Source organism: Hemibagrus wyckioides, linkage group LG11 (genome assembly GCF_019097595.1).
Source record: "Hemibagrus wyckioides isolate EC202008001 linkage group LG11, SWU_Hwy_1.0, whole genome shotgun sequence".
Classification (NCBI taxonomy): domain Eukaryota; kingdom Metazoa; phylum Chordata; class Actinopteri; order Siluriformes; family Bagridae; genus Hemibagrus; species Hemibagrus wyckioides.
The window spans coordinates 20514269-20534104 of record NC_080720.1 but is presented as its reverse complement, the minus strand read 5'-3'; the positions used below and the strand labels follow the sequence as shown (position 1 = coordinate 20534104).

The window sequence follows — 19836 nt, the reverse complement described above, 5'->3', positions numbered from 1 at the left end:
AGCGACAATTAGCGAGTACCTAGTGCCTTTGCGTCTTCTTCTTCTTCTTCTTCTTCTTCTTCTTATTATTATTATTATTACTATTACTATTATTATTATTATTATTATTGTTATTCGACTCACCAAACATTATTAAAGTTACTTTAGGAAAACAAACTATAGTTTACTGTAAATAAAGACATCTTATTACATTTCTGACGATAATACTGTCATGTACCTGTGGTGCGTTAGACTAACTATCTTATTACAAACTTTTTACTTGCTTTTTGTTGGCTATGCAGTTACTTACTTACTTACTTACTTACTTACTTATTTATTTATTAATATTCCCCCTTCAGGTTACTGTTAATGAAAGAGCTACCATTACCAGCCTTTCTTTCTCTGTGTCATTTGATTTTGTGCTCAGAAATCTAAAATGGAAAACATTCATCTTGTGGAGGAGAAAGAAGATGACCTGTATTCAGGTTACAATGACTACAATCCCGCATTCGACTTAAAGGTGAGTGTAGAATTACTTGTCCTGTCTGCACAGATCATCTTTATATTCATTATTATTATTATTATTATTATTATTATTATTATTATTATTATTATTATTATTCACTATGTGGTTTCTATTATAAATTCTTTTTCTACAGGAGCTGGACAATGATGTTGGCTTTCAGCAAGCTGTGAGGACGAGTCATGGCAGACGACCACCTGTAAGATTCACTGTTTCAATCAACCACCTGGATTCTTATCTTACAGATGCACTATATTGCCAAACGTTTGTGGGAACAGTTTAGGGATGGCCACTTCCTGTTCCACCATGACTGCACACCAGTGATGAGCGAGTTTGGTGTGGAGGAACTTGACTGGCCTGGACAGAGTCCTGACCTCGAACCGATAGAACACCTTTGGGATGGATTAGGTTTTCTCGTCCAACATCAGTGACTGACCTCACAAATGCACTTCTAGCGGAATGGTCAAGAATTCCCATAAACACACTCATAAACCTTGTGGAAAGCCTTCCCAGAAGAGTTGAAGCTGTTTTAGCTGCAAAGGGCAGGCCAACTCCATATTACATTCATGTGTATGTAAAGGCAGATGTCCCAGTTTTGGCCTGGCTCACATTCTCCGCTCTAATTCATCTCAAAGGTGTTCTATCGGGTTGAGGCCAGGACCTTGCTTTGTGCACTGGTGCGCAGTCATGTTGGAACAGGAAGGGGTCATCCTCAAACTGTTCCCACAAAGTTGGGAGCATGAAATTGTCCAAAATATCTTGGTATGCTGAAGCATTAAGAGTTCCTTTCAATGGAACTAAGGGGCCGAGCCCAATCCCTGAAAAACAACACCTGAATTCAATGATTTGGAGGGGTGTCCCAAAACTTCTGGCAATATAGTGTACCTGAGAATTTCAAAGATGTATCCAATAGCTGGGATTTGCAATTAGAAAAAGGCTTTGCCTGAATAACTGTGTGTAGTCTTTTTGAGAGGAGAATATCAGACTCCCTCTTTCCATACATTTTGTACAGCATACTATCAAGTCTTCCCTACTCATTCATACATTTTTCTAATCAGCCAATCGTGTGGCAGAGTGAAATGTATAAATTCATGTAGATACTAATAAGCAGCTTCAGGTAATTCTGACCAATCATCAGAATGTCATCTCCTCTCTGATTTTGACCGTGGAATGATTGTTGTTAGATGGGCTGTTCTGAATATTTCTGTAACTGCTGATCCAGATTTTCACACACTACAATTTCTAGAGTTTATTTAGAATTTGACACCAACAGCATGAGTCAATGCATTATGGCTGATGAAGGTGGTGTAATGGTGTAGGGAATGTTTTCTTGGCACACTTTGGGCCTGTTAATACCGTTAATCAATCATCACTTGAATTTCACAGACTGTTTGAGTAATGTTGCTGACCATGTGCCTCCCTTCATGACCATATTCTAATGGCTACTTCCAGCATGATAATGCACAATAATGTCACAAAACAATAAGCATCTTGCACAATAAGTTTCATGCACATGACAATGACTTAAGTCATGATTTCAACATTTTGTGGAGTCCATGCCATGTTCTGAGAGCAAAGGGAGGCCCTACACAGTATTAGTACAGTGTTCCTAATAAAGCACTCAGTGAGTGTATTTGACCAGTGTGGACCACATTATCTTCTTGTGTGATGTATTTGAAATAATTAGTTATGTTCTGTTACCACTTTCATTCTAAAGATATGGCAGTAAGTTTATTACACATGGGAATACGATATTGAAGCACCTTATACACTGACAATTATTCTTGAAAATGTTGACCATATTTATGATGGATATATATTATAACCTTTTTTTACTTAGATGACTCCAAAATGTCCTGGCACTGCTGTCGGAGGCAGACCCATAGGAACGTCTTATGGTGTAAGTCACAACTAAACCGATATGAGCAGATTGATTTTTATTGATTTTGATTTTTATATAATTCTATTAAATTATAATTATTAATTATATTATTGTGAGTGTGACAACACTTTTAGAAACAAGAAATTAATATTAGGTAACTGATATTCTAGACAGAATATGGCCAAATATTTTGTTTAGTTTTGCTCCATCAACAATAATAGTTCCTAAAGAAGCCAAAGTTGGATAGATGTCACATTTGACCCAGTTGTTTTTGTTTACAGTGTTAATTTTGTTTATGGTATTATTTGTTGTTCATTAGCTACAAACAGCTACGAGTTCCTCAATGGGAAGGCCTATGACTGGGGTAGTGCAGGTGAGAACATCTGGGTGCACTGCGTTCTTTTCTCTTTAAAAATATCTTTGCAGAAGTAGTTTGACATACATTTTAGACATACCAAGATTATCTTCTGTTTTCTTAAGGATGGGTCTCCTCGTCCCATGTCTGCGGTGCGAGCGGCAAGATTCAAGTCCTCTTTGACTAGAGGTAAGTGTGCAAATGACACATTTTAGAATTCAAACAGATATAATATCTAGTTTTGTCTACAGTGAGTTTATGCAGTTTGATATATTTCAACCATCAGACATCATATATTTTTACTTGGCTATATGCTTGTATCAGTTATGTTGGAGAATGCAAACACTTCCTTTTTTCAGGCTCCACTTTTGATCCACTTGGGCGATCAAGACGTCCGGCTCCACCATTAGAAGCAAGAACGTATGTTTTCTGTTTCTGTTTTTGTTATGCCTAATTCATGAGAACCTGGCACTCTGTTTGCAGTTTATATTCAATTAATGTAGCCCCTAGTCTGTCAAGTTTATGAACCATTTGTATTTGCAATCCAGGCCAGAAGAGAAGATTAAGATATTGAAAAAGAAAGTGAATGATTTGATTGAGGAGAGCTGTATGGCCCATGCAAATGGTGATCTTCAGCTGGTAAGGAAATGTGATTTCTTTCCTGCTATGTACTTTTAACACTCGTGATGCTCTGAATGACTCTATAACTGGCTTTTATATTACTGTGTGTGTCTCATTTAGGCTCTAGTAAAGGCCAAAGAAGCTGGCAGAAAAGAAAGGGTGTTGTGGAGACAAAGAGAACAAACTGGCACTGCAGATCATAAGAATTTAGATTTAACCTATACAGTGAGTTCATTTCTAATTAATCGAAGCCATGTTTAAATGATATTAAATTTGATATAATGAATTCCTGTTTTTTTTCTGCTGTTCAGGTGCTGTTTAATTTAGCAAACCAGTATGCTAACAATGACATGCACACAGAAGCCTTGAACACTTACCAGGTCATGGTGAAGAACAAGATGTGTAAGAATACAGGTGACGTAACCCATTGTTACACATTAAACAGTATAGACTGTGCAATTAGTAAAGTGAGTTGGGATAAAGAAATTAAAAACTTAACCATATGTCAGAGCCTGTGTGTGTGTCACTAAAGTGATTTAATTTGGTTTATGAAATAGTTTAATTTAATAGTTTATTTCTGAATACATATTGCTTTGTGATGTATGTAGTCAAGATGAAATAAATTAAAATACTACAGGTTATATAAATATCCTACATATCTCTAATCACAATATTTGTCCTTTTGATCTTTTTCTGATACAGGACGGCTGAAAGTGAACATGGCTAATATCTACTTTAAACAGAAGAACTACCCCATGGCACTTAAATTTTATCATATGGCTTTAGACCAAATCTCTGAGGTTCACACGGAGATGAGGCGAGTCTGACAGAAGATCAGTCAATATGCATGCAACGTTGATGTAAATATACATATATGAATATTGTTTGATGACTGTTCTTGCTTCCAATAGAATTAAAATCATGCAGAACATTGGTGTTACCTTCATAAGCATGGGCCAGTACTCAGATGCTATAACCTACTTTGAGCACATTATGAGGGAGAGTCCCAACATCAAGACGGGCTACAACCTAGTTCTATGCTACTATGCCATTGGAGACCGTGAAATGATGAAAAAATCTTTCCAGAAGCTAATCTGTGTCCCCCTGGGCATTGATGAGGAAGAAAAGTTCATCACTTTAAATGTGAGTGTAATGGGAATGTAGAATAAATTTTGCTACACATTCCAATTCATGCTAGAATCATTTGTGGCTAAGAGTTAGATTTTCTGGATTTCACTAAACAGTGTGATTCAATTTCTTGTTAGGATGACCCCCATGCAAGCTTACTGATTGAAGCCATCAAAAACGATCAGCTGAGTCAAATGGAGCGAGAGAGGTATCAGGGAGTTCCTAAAAAAATCTATGAAGGGATAATGTAATATACAGTAGAGTCCAAAAGTCTGAGATCATGTTGAAAATCTGAAATTACTTTTAAAAAATTAAAACTGGAAATGAACATAATTCTAGAACAAAAAGAAAATGCTGTATATCTTGACTATACCGTTTTTAAGATGCTGCCCAATGTACAAAATGTCAGATTTTCCAGGAGACTTATTGCCGTCCACTCATTCAAACCTTCAGATGACATGCTAATGAATTTGCTTTAGCAATTGGATTATCAAGTTTTACACAAACTCATGGAGTCTGTGTCGTCGTGAGTGCACACTGTTATTAAATTAAATTATAAGACAGTCTGAAATTCCTACTAGTTATTGCTGATAATATTATTTGTAATAAAAGCCAAAGTAATGCCAAACAAAAGCATTCTTCACTAGCGGACTCAGACTTTTTGACCCCCAGTAGGTTCCTTAAGATGAAACAGCACAGTGTTGTTATTTTATATTTTGAGAAAGAACTGAATTATTTGCTCTCTTGTAGAAAAGCTCTGGCTGAGAAGTACATCATGACTTCAGCAAAGCTTATTGCTCCAGCTATTGAGTCCACTTTTGCGGCTGGTTTTGACTGGTGAGTTGTCATTGCACAATCCAACACAGGGCTGTGGAGAAATAATCTGTACTAACTTAATATTAATAATAACAACAACAACAACATACCAGGCTAATTATATATCATATCATATCATATCATATCATATCATATCATATCATATCATATCATATCATATCATATCATATCATATCATATCATATCATATCATATCATATCATATCATATCATATGCCTGAATGTTGAATGTAGTCCTATGCTTTTAGGTGTGTAGATATGCTGAAAGGTTCTCAGTATGTGGAGCTGGCCAATGATCTAGAGATTAACAAAGCTATCACCTACCTGAGACAGAGGAACTTTAAGCAGGTGAGAAAGGTCCTAATATTCTTCTGCTATTTTGCTGTTGACCTGGTTTGTGTGTATTGCATGGATGAATATGAATGTTACATATTGGTCCACATATCTTCTTTTTCTTTTTTTTCTTCACCCCATTATCTATATCTTCAGTGTTTCACACATTTATATTCAGTTTTTCTTTTTCTGCTTTACATTTGCTTGCCTGTTGAGGCTGAGGTATGTCTTTGAATGAGTGCCCTTTGTGGTGATGGTTTTGCGTCTCTCACTACTCGTTATTTGTGCCTCGTAAAATAAGTGGAAACACAAATCAGGAACTGATCCAAGAACAGCTTTTATTTCTAATTCTTTCTTACACTACATTTTAGTTATCAATATTTTCCTTGAACATTTTTTTAAATATGCCAGAATGGTATATTACAGTGCTAGTAGGGTTATAGTCTGAAAAAGTGCACAGACTAAGCAGGCTTTTTTTTAAATACAACAAATATCTGACACACTTGTATTGCTGTACAGGCAGTGGACACACTGAAAGCCTTTGTGAAGAAAGACAGCCGGGTGAAGAGTGCTGCTGCTACCAACCTCTCCTTTATCTACTTCCTGGTATGTAGGTTCTGTAAAAGGCAGACTTGTAAATATACTGTAAAGAATTCTGACACTGCACTTCCATTCCTTCCATTATTTTTGAAAATGTATTAAATTATACATTTTATATATTTAAAAAAAAAATGTTTGAAGTTCGGATGACGTTTATCTGATAGAGTAGAGTTGAGTACATTCAGAATGTGTCTAACTCTTTTCATGTCTTTTTGTTCAGTTACAGCCTTGCTCTACAGTAAATTCAATACATTTTGGCTGCAGAAATTGTACAATGAATACACAAATCACACAAAAACTGATCAAATACATTTACATAAGTATTCAGACCCTATTACTTTGTAAAGTACACTTGGCAGCAATTATATTTTTAATTCTGCTCTCATTATCTTTGTTTTTAGGTTTTATGGGAGGGTTGCTATTTTTAGGGTGTGTCTAGAGATGCTCAGTAGTGTTTAACTCCAGATGCTGTTTAGGCCACCCAAAGATATTTACAGGCTTGTCCTGCTGTTTTTGTTGCATTACAGATTATTATCAAAAGTTCTGAATGGTTTTCTTTAAGGCTATACTTTGATGCATTCATCTTTCTCTAAATTCTGAGAGAGTTGCAGTCCCTACTGCAGAAAAACATCCTCACAGCATCCTGTCACTACATGTTGCTGCAACAACTGTGCTTCATGTGGAGATGGAAGTGGCCAAATCATGATTAATTTTTGCTTCATAGCTAATTTTTTGCTCTGATTTGCACTGACAATGGTGGGGTTTTATCACATAATAAAAAATATTTATCACAGGTGATCAAAGATGATCAGAGCTCAATTCTGAGTCTGAATATTTATGTAAATATGACATGTTCATTTATTAGTTATATCACATTTTTGAAGTAATGTAAAATTATTTAAATTTATAGAAAACCTTTTGCAGATTGGTGAAAGACATAACATATAAATGTCATCAATTTTAGGGTAACAGAATGAAAAATGTGAGAGTGAGTACATTCTGAATGCAGTATGTCACTTCATTATTATATTGAATACTGATGTTTTTATTTCCTACAGGAGAAAGATTATGACCAAGCTGAACGCTATGCTGAATTGGCCATGAGTGCTGACCGCTACAATCCTGCTGCTCTCATTAATAAAGGCAACACGATGTTTGTGAAGCAAGACTATGGGAAAGCGGCTGAGTTTTATAAAGAAGCCCTTAGGAACGACTCATCCTGCACAGATGCTCTTTATAATTTAGGTATTTTAATAAAGTTACTAGAGACTTTGCTGCAACAGCAGACTTTCCCATTTTCTTTCATTTATGCAACCTCTATTTTTGGACACTTAGATGAGATGCCATTTCGATATACAGGGCAAATAACATTTTTTCACAGGCACATGCTTTTTTTGTATGTCCAATTGTACTGGTAGCTTTGTATTGACCAACGCTTGATCTGTTTCCATAGGGCTGACCTATAAGGAACTGGGGCGGCTGGAAGAAGCTCTCGACTGCTTCTTGAAGCTCCATGCCATCCTTAGGAACAGCACTCAAGTTATGTATCAGCTGGCCAATCTGTATCCTTTTCAAACAATTGCCTAAATTACATATTTACTAAGCATGATGCTTCATTCAAATGTAAGCCTGAATTTAATGTAGCATTGCAAATGTTTCAGGTTTGTGTTCAACTAGTTAGTGTTCTTTAAGCAGCCTTTAGATATGAAATGTTGGAGGATCCTCACCAGGCTATTGAGTGGCTTTTGCAGCTGATCAGTATCACCCCCAATGACCCTCATGTATTGGCCAAACTGGGAGAGTTATATGACAACGAAGGCGACAAGTCACAAGCCTTCCATTACTATTATGAGGCAAGGCCATATATCTCTGTACAGCTTCAAATAATTTTAGCCTAATTAACAATTAATATGGTTTGACGATGTTTAACACCGTTCTTTTTTCTTAGTCTTTCAGATACCTCCCTTCAAACATTCATGTCATTGAATGGTTGGGAGCATATTATATAGACACACAGTTTTATGAAAAGGCAATGCAGTATTTTAAAAGAGCATCAGTCATCCAGTAAGTTATTTTTCGTCATACGTCACAATATTTTGGAGGAGCTTGCAATTTCTTTAAAATTACCAAGATTTGGCCAAGATGCGTTATGTGATGTCATCAAAACGTGTATTCAGCCAAAGCTCTCTCTGAATCACATGTGTTGAAAAGAGTATACTGAGTATACTGTGTATCACTCATTGGTGTACAACATTTATTGCATAATTAACAAAAATACTGAAATCCAAAACCTGGCATTATTAATTAATTAATCCTTAATTCTTGACATTGGTATATGTACATTTGTATATTTGCACCTAATCTGTGATTTTCACTTTGTTACTTGTTAATATATGTTGAATCCTGCTACCTTTGTGTAGTACGTTAATGTCTTTGCTGCAGTAGCACCAAAGCATCTTTTTTTTTTTTTTTTTTAAACAAAATCTATTATACACAACCTCCAAAATATTGTTTACAAATCCAGACAATCTAAGTTAATATGAATGTATACAGTACGAGCCCATTATAAATTCGAATGGAAATCCTTTTTTGGTGAATTCCTGTGTTTTATGTGAATTCCAGGCCAAATCAGGTTGTATGGCATTTGATGGTGGCTAGCTGTTACAGGAGAAGTGGTATGATGATTATAAAAATAATTGTGTTAAAGTTAACTAATCTCAGTACTGTTTCTTGAGTCATACATTGTGCCTTTTTATTTTCTCATTCAGGAAATTATCCGAGAGCTCTCGAGACCTATAAGGACGTTCACCACAAATTCCCTGAAAATGCAGAATGTAACTTGTAACAACTGTTTTCTCTCTTTCATTTACTCCTCAACATCAGTTAATGAGACTCATGTGAGCTTTTGTGTTGGTCAGGTCTACGATTCCTTGTGAGGTTGTGCGCAGATATGGGGTTAAAGGAAGTACAGGATTATGCCACCAAACTCAAAAAAGTGGAGAAGATGAAGGCGATCAGAGAACAGGTACAGTACCTGCTCCTTTTGTATCAGAGTCTGAGGGTCATGCTTCAGTACTGACTTGACAGAGGGAAATAAAATCTAGAGAAAAAGTACTTAAATTAGAAACAGCTGCTTCCAAATCAACAGGGGCTTTTGGATCAGTAAGTGTGTTCAGAGAGAGGAATTATGTCCAGTGTCGGCTCCTTTCTTGTTGAACATTCTGTTCGTTGCTGCTTTATCACAGTCTTGTGCTCATTGTGCTGTTCTTGTCTTATGGACAGGAGAAGCATTTGTTAGTCCTTCATTTTCAGACTGGCGTATTTATCCTGTTCATGTTACATTTTTATCTCTATTACTATATTAATCGCTGATTTTCTGTCTTCTTTCTCCCTTGCAGAGGGTGAAGTCAGGGAGAAAGAGCAGTGCTCAAAGCAGGAGAAAAGGCAGTACCAGCAGTGGTAAGTCTTTTCCATTCACATCAATCAATCTGTTCCACAGTATTCAGTGTTCATTTTACTTTCTCTGACTTTTTTTTTGCTGACCAATTCAGTGAATCAAAAAGAGAGTAGTCCAAAGACCATGCACACCCCCTCTAACAAAATCAGTGGTATAACTTTTACTCCATCATTATTATAGCTTCTCCAGGACTGGGACTGTCTCTGGAATTTTGTTTAAGTTTTGATAAAACCCCAGATAAATAAATCTTCACCCTTAAAATACACACTGTAGTTTTCCATATTATAGAACTGTAGTCCCCATAAAATGTGGAATTAGCTCAATTTAATAGCAAAATGAAATGTTTAATCATTCCCTAATCCCCTGGTTGTTCCTGTCTGCTGAGAAAGATGTGTGTCTGCCTGTACATATCACTTCACATATTAGTATCATTGTATAGATACAGTATTTCCCCTTTTTTTCAACGTTCCATTTTAATTCTGTAATTCTTGACTCTTATTCTGACATCAGATACGGATATAAAATCCTTTCTGTTCACAGGATTTTAAGTGATTTAGTGTTTGAGATAAAATCTCAAAATGAAATACAATACTCTTTGTAGGAAGAATTCATGGTACACTGTAAGCAATAAACCAATATCTCTAAACCTGCCATCATAAATCTCCTGTCAAAAGCTTGAAGTGTACTAAACAACAGCCTCCAAGACTTAGAGACATGTTAGCCTGCTTAAAATCTCATGGAAACTGTCGTAATTAAATGAGATCCAGATATGATATGCAGCAGTATCTAGAAAGACAAAGATTTTATTTTTTTTAGCCCACAGATGCAACTAGAGATACAAAACAGTTGCTTATTTGCTTAATTTAAAACTGTTAAAATTGATAGTAATGATAATTCTCATACTTTTAAGGACAGAAACATCCAACATATGATTTGCTGAATTACAGTTGGTTGTTACATTTGGTATGGTAGATAGACTTTTGATTTGAGTAAGTACAGAAACAGACTGGAGGGATGATTATCCCAAATGATTTTCCCATTGTCATCAGGCTTTTTTCAGTCTTGGGTCTGTCTCAGAGTGATCTCTTTGCATCATTTTACTACAGTACTACAGCTGGGACATGAATAGAGTGGCAGATGTGTAGTTTCACAACACATTTACAGGATGTTTCTGCTGTGTAGATGAGCTCTGACATGGGACAAAAACTAAAAATACTAGCTGTAATCCTGGCCCTTTAAAGAGGCTCTTTTTTAAATGTATTATGTATTTTTGTAAATATCTGTAATTAAATAATTTGAGCAGTGTATATGTGTATGTATACAGTGAGGGAAAAAATTATTTGATCCCCTGCTGATTTTGTACGTTTGCCCACTGACAAAGAAATGATCAGTCTGTAATTTTAATGGTAGGTTTATTTGAACAGTGAGACAGTGAACAGTATTTGACCCCCTATCAATCAGAAAGATTTCTGGCTCCCAGGTGTCTTTTATACAGGTAAGGAGCTGAGATTACAGTAGGGGCACTCTCGGGGAGTGCTCTTAATCTCAGCTCATTAACTGTGTGAAAGACACCTGTCCACAGAAGGAAACAATCAATCAGATTCCAAACTCTCCATCATGGCCAAGACCAAAGAGCTGTCCATGGATGTCAGGGACAAGATTGTAGACCTACACAAGGCTGGAAGGAGCTACAAAACCATCGCAAAGCAGCTTGGTGAGAAGGTGACAACAGTTGGTGCGATTATTCCCAAATGGAAGAAACACAAAAGGACTGTCAATCTTCCTCGGTCTGGGGCTCCATGCAAGATCTCACCTCATGGAGTTTCAATGATCATGAGAACGGCGAGGAATCAGCCCAGAATTACACTGGAGGATTTTGTCAATGATCTCAAGGCAGCTGGGACCATAGTCACCAAGAAAACAATTGGTAACACACTACGCTGTGAAAGACTGAAATCCAGTATCACCCGCAAGGTCCCCCTGCTAAAGAAAGCACATGTACAGGCTCATCTGAAGTTTGCCAGTGAACATCTGAATGATTCAGAGGAGAACTGGGTGAAAGTGTTGTGGTCAAATGAGACCAAAATCCAGCTCTTTGGCATCAACTCAACTCGCCGTATTTGGAGGAGGAGGAATGCTGCCTATGACCCCAAGTACACAATCCCCAGGTGACAGGACAACTGCACTGCATCAAAGGGACGATGGACGGGGCCATGTACCGTTAAAGCTTGGATGAGAACCTCCTTCCCTCAGCCAGGGCATTGAAAATGGGTCGTGGATGGATATTCCAGCCTGACAATGACCCAAAACACACGGCCAAGGCAACAAAGGAGTGGTTCAAAAAGAAGCACATTAAGGCCCTGTAGTGGCGTAGCAAGTCTCCAGACCTTAATCCCATAGAAAATCTGTGGAGGGAGCTGAAGGGTCAGCCACAAAACCTTAATGACTTGGAGAGGATCTGCAAAGAGGAGTGGGCCCAAATTCCTTGAGATGTGAGATGTGTGCAAACCTGGTGGCCAACTACAAGAAATGTCTGATGTCTGTGATTACCAACAAGGGTTTGCCACCAAGTACTAAGTCATGTTTTGCAAAGGGATCAAATACTTATTTCACTCAATAAAATGCAAATCAATGTAGAACTATTTTGAAATGTGTTTTTCTGGATGTTTTTGTTGTTATTCTGTCTCTCACTGTTCAGATAAACCTACCATTAAAATTACAGACTGATCATTTCTTTGTCAGTGGGCAAACCTACAAAATCAGCAGGTGGATCAAATAATTTTTTCCCTCACTGTGTGTATACATATATATGCTTGCAACATCTCTGAGTTTGTGTGTTAGACAGTGGACAGAGCAGCCATGGTGCAAGTGCTAAAGGGGAAAGGCTAGGTGTCAAGATGAGGTCACTTCCAGGAGCCCATGAACCTTATGAAGCAAGCATCCCGGCGGACACTGGTGAGCAGTGACTTTAATCTTTTCATATGAACCATCTAAAAAAGATTCCTAATTGGAATTTTGTCATTTTACATTCTGTAAAATATGGGTGTGACATATACATATATACATTAATGGTGACCTTAATAGCCTATGGAGACAAGGTAGAGGCAAGATCAGTTCTCTATATACTCCAACATTAAGTTGTTCTTTACCCAAACTGTTGATTAATCTTTTACTCACTCTTAACATAAAGATGCAAGATCTTGTTTGCTACACGAGTCTGTAGATTCTGTCAGCCTGGCATTTCTGCTTCTGGCCCAGCTACAATACATTCCTTGTTACATTGACACATTTTACAGATCAACGTTAAACTGTTAACATGTGTCTGCTAGCTTTTCATAGGATAGATGTGATCTGGGGAACACCTCAGTATCATGCCAAAGCAATATTACTCTTTCTGAGAATGTACAAATGAACACACTACTGCCATCATATTTCCAGATGCTTCCTATGTTGACCCTTTGGGGCCGCAAACGCAAAGACCGAAGACTGCAGCAAAGAAACACACAGAGGAAGATGAGTTCGCAGACGAAGAGTTGGGGGATGACCTACTGCCAGAATGATGGGCTATTTTTGTACTCTGCTCTCATCATATGCATTTAGTTAAGTGTTTCTGTCATACACTATATTGCCAAAAGTTTTGGGATGGCTTTCCACAAGGTTTATGGCAGGGGTGTCCAATCTTATCCGCAAAGGGCCGGTGTGGGTGCAGGTTTTCATTCCAACCAAGCAGAAGCCACACCTGAGTCTACTGAAAGCCAAGATCAGGTGATTAGCCAGTTAGAATCAGGTGTAGCTTCTGCTTGGTTGAAATGAAAACCTGCACCCACACCGGACAAGATTCAGGACAAGATTGGACACCCCTGGTTTATGGGAATATTTGTCTTGGTATGCTGAAGCATTAAGAGGTCCTTTCAGTGGAACTATGGGGCCGAGCCCAACCCCTGAATTCAAGGATTTGGAGGGGTGTCCCAAAACTTTTGGCAATATAGTGTATCTAAATGTTTGTGGAGACAATAAACTTTCCTTATTAAATTAGCCTTGTTGCACTTCTGTTTTGCATATTTAGCTCATCTAATTGTTTGGAATGGGAATTTCTTGCTTCACAAGATTGAAGTATGTTTGGATGAACGCTAAGCATCCCAGTCTGTCTCTCCCACCTTGTTCAAATCTTCTCTCAGAGAACTTGGCACTGAGGGACCTGGTGACACGACTGACAGAAAGTGACGGCAATCTGGGAGTTTTCACGCACCGATATGAGAGTTTAGAAAACAGAAGCCTTACTTCAATAATTTGCCAAATAATGCGGGTAAATGTAGGAATATCGCGCTCTAGCGAAACGATACGCAGTGTTTGAGAAGAAACATTCGAGGCGCAAGAAACATAATCAAAGCAAGAAAAGCGGCTTGAAGAAGCTACGCAACGCCAAAACGAGAAGTTTTAAAAAAAAAAAAAATCATATAATAGTCTTAACTCGTTTAAGATTACAGACGTGCATTGGGTGAACTGGTTTAAGAGTTTAAGCTGGACTGAGCGGAAGCATGGCTGCAGGAGAAGTTCTGTAGAAGTGGTGCTGCTTGTGGTGGTGGTGAGCTGCGCGGCACGGGGAGGAGGGAAAAGGAACCGGAGAGTGTGTGCAGATCTTCCCGAGGAGATCCTGGAGCAGAGGTTCAGTCGCCTCTCCATCGGAGTGCTCAGCACTTTCCATCACACACTCCAACTCACAGCAGAGCCTCAGAACCTGAGCTGCCCGTCATCGGGTCTCCTGCGGAGCGTCAAGAGGTCCAGCATGCTGGTGACTCAGGTAGCGTGTACTCACAGAAATTCGGCTTCTTCAAATAAATAAATAAATAATAAGCTAAATTATCTCTGAATTCAGATTGAGACGTGACCCATCGCGCTATCCCCGCTTTATCCCTGAAGCCTATTACCTACCTAAGCCTAAGACTACCGCAGTGTCCCGGTGTTTGTGCCCACCGCCGTGCTGCGCCGCTCAGGCTCATGTGTCGGGGGACGCCGCTCCTACACTGAGAGCTACGAGTCCATACAGGTGGGCTGCACGTGCATACCTGCACTCAAGCAGCAGGAGAGCATACAGAGGAGCAACCAGAGCACAAGGAGAGATGTGCAAAACTCCAACAGGCGAAAAAAAGTTACAAACTGAACCACAGGGCCGCATGCTCAAAATCAAAAAGCACATGCTCAGCCTGTGTGTGTGTGTGTTATTGTGGAGACTGGTTATCATTATAAAGCTGCTGAAAGAATTACGCAATCAGATCTGACTGCACTGGACAGGTGATACAAGTATATGTAGGCTTATCTTGCATATATTTTTTATCAGAATTACTGTGTGTGCATGCATGCATATGATTAAGCTGTTTTTATTCAAAAAGTGTAATAATATGGATGGGATTGAAGTGATGGTTTCAGATGTGATGTATTTTGAGCTAACACAGAGGCTGAATTTGCGAGGTTGAACATTGAAACAGGGTGTAAAAGTATAACTGTTTTTCAGCAATGTGTTTTTTTTTTTTTTTTACCATAGTCGTCGTCTTCTTTCGGCTTTACCCTTCAGGGGTCGCCACAGTGAATCATTTCTCTCCACCTATCCCTATCTTCTGCAACCTCAACACTTGCACCCACTAGCTTCATATCCTCATTTATTACATCCATATACCTCCTCTTTGGCCTTCCTCTTTTCCTCCTTCCTGGCAGCTCCATGTCCAACATTCTCCTAACAATATACTCACTCTCCCTCCTCTGGACATGTCCAAACCATCTTAACCTGGCCTCTCTAACTTTGTCCCCCAAACGTCCAACATGAGCTGTCCCTCTGATGTACTCGTTCCAAATCCTGTCCAACCTTGTCACTCCCAAAGAGAACCTCAACATCTTCAGCTCTGCTACCTCCATCTCTGACTCCTGTCTCTGTCTCAGTGACACTGTCTCTAAACCATACAGCGTGACCGGTCTCACCACTGTCCTGTACACCTTCCCCTTGATTCTCGCTGAAATTTTTCTATCACACAGAACTCCTGACAACTTTCTCCACCCATTCCAACCCGCCTGCACTCGCTTCTTTACCTCTTTCCCACACTCTCCATTACTCTGGACTGTCCAAGGAGACTCCTGTCTTACCTCCTCTGACAACTGGTCCATCACGATAGCAAACAGGAAGGGGCTCAGAGCCGATCCCTGATGCAGTCCCACCTCCACTTTGAACTCCTCTGTCTGACCTACAGCACACCTCACCACTGTCCTGCTCCTCTCATGCATGTCCTGCACCACTCTGACATACTTCTCTGCTACTCCTGACTTCCTCATACAGTACCACAGCTCTTTTCTTGGCACCCTGTCATATGCTTTCTCCAAGTCTACAAACACACAGTACAACTCTCTCTGACCATCCCTATACTTCTCCATCAACATTCTCAGAGCAAAAATTGCATCTGTTGTGCTCTTTCTGGGCATGAAGCCATACTGCTGCTCACAAATTTCCACTACCTTCCTTAACCTAGCTTCCACTACTCTTTGCCATAGCTTCATTGTATCATGCTGTCCCAAGATTTCAATTGTTTTATACATGCCCAAACAAGAATGCATTCATATACACCTTAAAACTTTAAAACAATCAAACACACTTTAAACACTCTGAACTATCCAAAAATTACTCCCACACTAGAAAAAGTGCAAGTATGAAAACAACTTCAGCCGTCTCAACAGCTCTGCTGAAGTAACTGCATTAAAAACCTGATCGTTTGTGTTTTCTAATACCAGACTGTTCAATATTCAGTAATTTTGCATGTTTAAAGCTTTTCACTTGATCACCTGCACAACAGGCAGGCAGGCCTCACTGGTGATGGAGGAATCCAAATATAAAGCTGGATGATCCTTCTGTGTTGAAGCATGCTTATATATTAGCATTATAATAGACAATTTAAGAGTAAGTAATGATAGGCTGATGTTCACAGCCTTTTAAATAGCTGATAGAATAGCTAAATATTTCTAAATTAGCTATTGTTATAGTTTTTATTTTTTTAAGTGTGTGTAATGTTTATTTTCTGTTCACCCAAGTTGCATAAAAACCAAACCATTTCTGCTATTCTTCACAGGCTATTTTTATTGGTCATTATTCCAAATGTTGTAATAATGATATAGTCTAGGACAGATATGTTACAGACTTGTTGTTTTAACCTGTTTAGAAACATTGTATAAAGGGATAAAATGTATAGTATTAGAAAAAAAAATAAGAAAAAGCATAAAAATAGTGCCTTCAGAATGGACAGAATAAACATACACATAGAAATATAAAAACAGGGGAAAGGGTAGCAGAGACCTGGGTGATGGAACCAAAAGAAAGGCTAGTGGCGTAGACGAGTGCGTCGGGTACGTGAGATGGGGGTGGTGACCTTTGGAGTCTCACTCTCTGCCATGACAGCATCTTAAAAAAGAAAAAAGAAAGAAGCACAATTATGAATTTAGCTGTATGTCACAGATCATACACCCAGTTTACACAATATAAAACATTATACAGTTATCCCACAAACAGATATAGTGACAAAAAAATAAGTCAGAACATTTCATTTTGATATAGAAAGTCAGTTCTCCCTCTGTAGCAGCTCTCTCAGTAAGGAAATATCAGATGCATGCCACTGCTATGCTGAGGACACTCAACTCATTCTCTCCTTTGCTCTCTGCTGTTCATCCATGAAGATCCATACGTTAGGATTTTGTGATCTCCCTGGACAACTCTCAGATCACAATCTGTTCACCCACCCCTGGGATAGACCCAGACAACTAAACAGCCTTCTCACCTCACATTCCTAAACTGAGTCACACAGGTTTCTCCCTAATATCAGGAGGATTTGACCATTTCTAAATTTCCACACAGGTAACTCAGGTGCTTGTCCAGTCCCTTGTTGCTTTGAGATCCAATTACTTCAACTAAAACTGAGTCACTTTCTTCAGAAAAAGATTGCAGGTCTCTCTCATCACAAAGCACTTTTCATTTTTCCATTTTTATATTTTTAAACATCCAGGTCTTGTTTTATTTTCATATTCTATAAACTCAGCCTGTGATGGAGAACTAGCAATAGAATATGGTTTTGATGAAAACCATTGAGCTAGACCAAGGTCATCTCATCAGACACCATTCTGGTGTACAGGTTTTCTCAAATTATTAAAGATTGGAGCTTTGCACTGCCATCTCACCTTCTTCCTCCTCTTCTTCATCACTGCTAAAGGTGATGACTGTTTTGGGGTGTGCACGGGAGGTTTTGGGGGTCACCAAGTCACTGTTATCCATCTGGGATTTCCCACGACTTGCAAGATGTTATTTTCAAGATGTTATGGTGGCATGCAGAATGAGTCACATTAATTATTTGCCCTGGTTGCGCATCAAAGAATATAGATAAGAATATAAAGAATATACATATTTAAAAGAAGGGATAACCCCTGCCTTGTGTAGAATGTTAGTCAGGCATTCAGACGGTACCAAGAGGTGCGAAAATAAGCTGCAGTTGATGTGTCTATAAATAAACCAGGCACAGAGAAAGTGTGTGAGGGAAATCATTTTGAGAAACAGCAATGTGTCATCTTACCACGTGTTGGTCTGCGAGCACTCTTGGGCACAGGAGTGTTTTTCTGCTTTTCCAGCTGCTGCTCTTGCTCTTCATTTTCCACATTTTCCAGACCTTTTGTATGCACTGCTGTTAACTTCTCAAACTCCTCTACATTCAGTTAAATTGGAGCATAAACAGTTTAGCAAACATTTATAATCAAAATGACACTTTACATATAGTTTGAAAGGTAAGGTTAATTGTAAATAGAGTGCTATAAAAATGTATTTTAAAGGTTTTTCATTATTTTGTGGTTTCCATTTTGCATTTAAACCTTTGTTTTTTAATATATGGTTTTAACAAAATCTATTCATTTTATAAATCTATTTTCCTCTTCTTCAGATGACATTGTGATCTGTAGTGAGAGCAGGGAGCAGGTAGAGGAAAACCTGGAGAGGTGGAGGTTTGTGCTGGAGAGAAGAGGAATGAAAGTCAGTCGTAGTAAGACTGAGTCATGTGTGTGAATGACAGGGAGGGAAGTGGAACAGTAAGATTACTGTCAGGAACAGCTGGACAGTTCCCTGCCAGGCCCAGAGAGGGCGCTGGCAGGTGAACCTTGGAAGCCTGCTTCTTTGTGTGTCTTTTGTTACACCCTTCCCATTGTTCTAATTCTGATTGTGTCACCTGTATCCCATTAGCCCTAATGTTTACCCCTAGTAATGTCTACTCAGTGTCACTGAGACAGAGACAGGAGTCAGAGCTGGAGGTAGCAGAGCTGAAGATGTTGAGGTTCTCTTTGGGAGTGATAAGGTTGGACAGGATTAGGAACGAGTACATCAGAGGGACGGCTCATTTTGGATGCAATCCACGCAAATAATTGAGTTGATGGATTATTTCTGTCAATATTTCTGATAATTGAGAATTTTTTTGTATTTTCACATGTGTGTGTGTATATATATATATATATGCTTTACAGAGCATCAGTAGCAGACATATCTCAATATCAACTGTTCAAAGGACATTATTGTGTATTTCGGCCGCCTTCAGCATTGATAATAAATACTATATATATATACACTCACTCTCCCTCCTCTGGACATGTCCAAACCATCTTAACCTGGCCTCTCTAACTTTGTCCCCCAAACGTCCAACATGTGCTGTCCCTCTGATGTATTCATTCCAACCAGTATCATAACATTTTAATATATTACATTAAAATCTAACATTTTATTAATGAGTTTAAGAAGCTTTAAGTGCCTTCGGCGTGAAGGTGCAACGTCTGTGTATTGCTGTGTTCCGTTATGTGACATCCTCAAGCTTTAATTCTGTGTCATTTCAATTTATTTATAGATAATGTAAATATGTTGAGTAATTGTAAACATTTTTAATAATGTGTCTGTAAATAAATAGCTTTGATAGTGTTTCTGTCAACATGTAAATATAAATGACTACATGGTTACAGAAACACTATTAAATATATATAACTTTAATACAGTGTTTCTGTAAACATATAAATATAAATAACTTTACAACTTTGTAAAAGTTTAGTGAAACTAAAAACAGAAG

At 38.4% G+C, this 19836-nt stretch overlaps 1 protein-coding gene and 1 pseudogene across 1 annotated transcript; both read left to right on the top strand.

Moving 5' to 3' along the window:
• Positions 1–415: 415 nt before the first annotated feature.
• LOC131361936 (intraflagellar transport protein 88 homolog) lies at positions 416–13412 on the top strand. The gene is made up of 25 exons (XM_058403573.1): positions 416–499; positions 639–701; positions 2343–2402; positions 2704–2757; positions 2865–2928; positions 3099–3159; positions 3288–3378; positions 3481–3585; positions 3672–3774; positions 4063–4177; positions 4272–4503; positions 4626–4696; positions 5239–5325; positions 5574–5673; positions 6178–6264; positions 7317–7503; positions 7712–7820; positions 7961–8111; positions 8207–8322; positions 8881–8933; positions 9027–9092; positions 9177–9283; positions 9657–9717; positions 12557–12670; positions 13154–13412. The coding sequence occupies exons 1-25, from the start codon at positions 416–418 to the stop codon at positions 13273–13275; spliced, it is 2463 nt and encodes an 820-aa protein (XP_058259556.1). The 3' UTR covers positions 13276–13412.
• A 603-nt stretch (positions 13413–14015) lies between these two features.
• On the top strand, positions 14016–14876 carry LOC131361452 (interleukin-17D-like; annotated as a pseudogene).
• Positions 14877–19836: the final 4960 nt, after the last annotated feature.

What these genes read in the sequence shown, in the direction of transcription:
- LOC131361936 (XM_058403573.1), top strand. Translation starts at nt 416, where the DNA reads ATGGAAAACATTCATCTTGTGGAGGAGAAAGAAGATGACCTGTATTCA. An exon ending in GTCATGGCAGACGACCACCT is followed by an intron (nt 702 to 2,342) that starts GTAAGATTCACT and finishes TTTTTTACTTAG; the next exon opens with ATGACTCCAAAATGTCCTGG. An exon ending in CTATGACTGGGGTAGTGCAG is followed by an intron (nt 2,758 to 2,864) that starts GTGAGAACATCT and finishes TGTTTTCTTAAG; the next exon opens with GATGGGTCTCCTCGTCCCAT.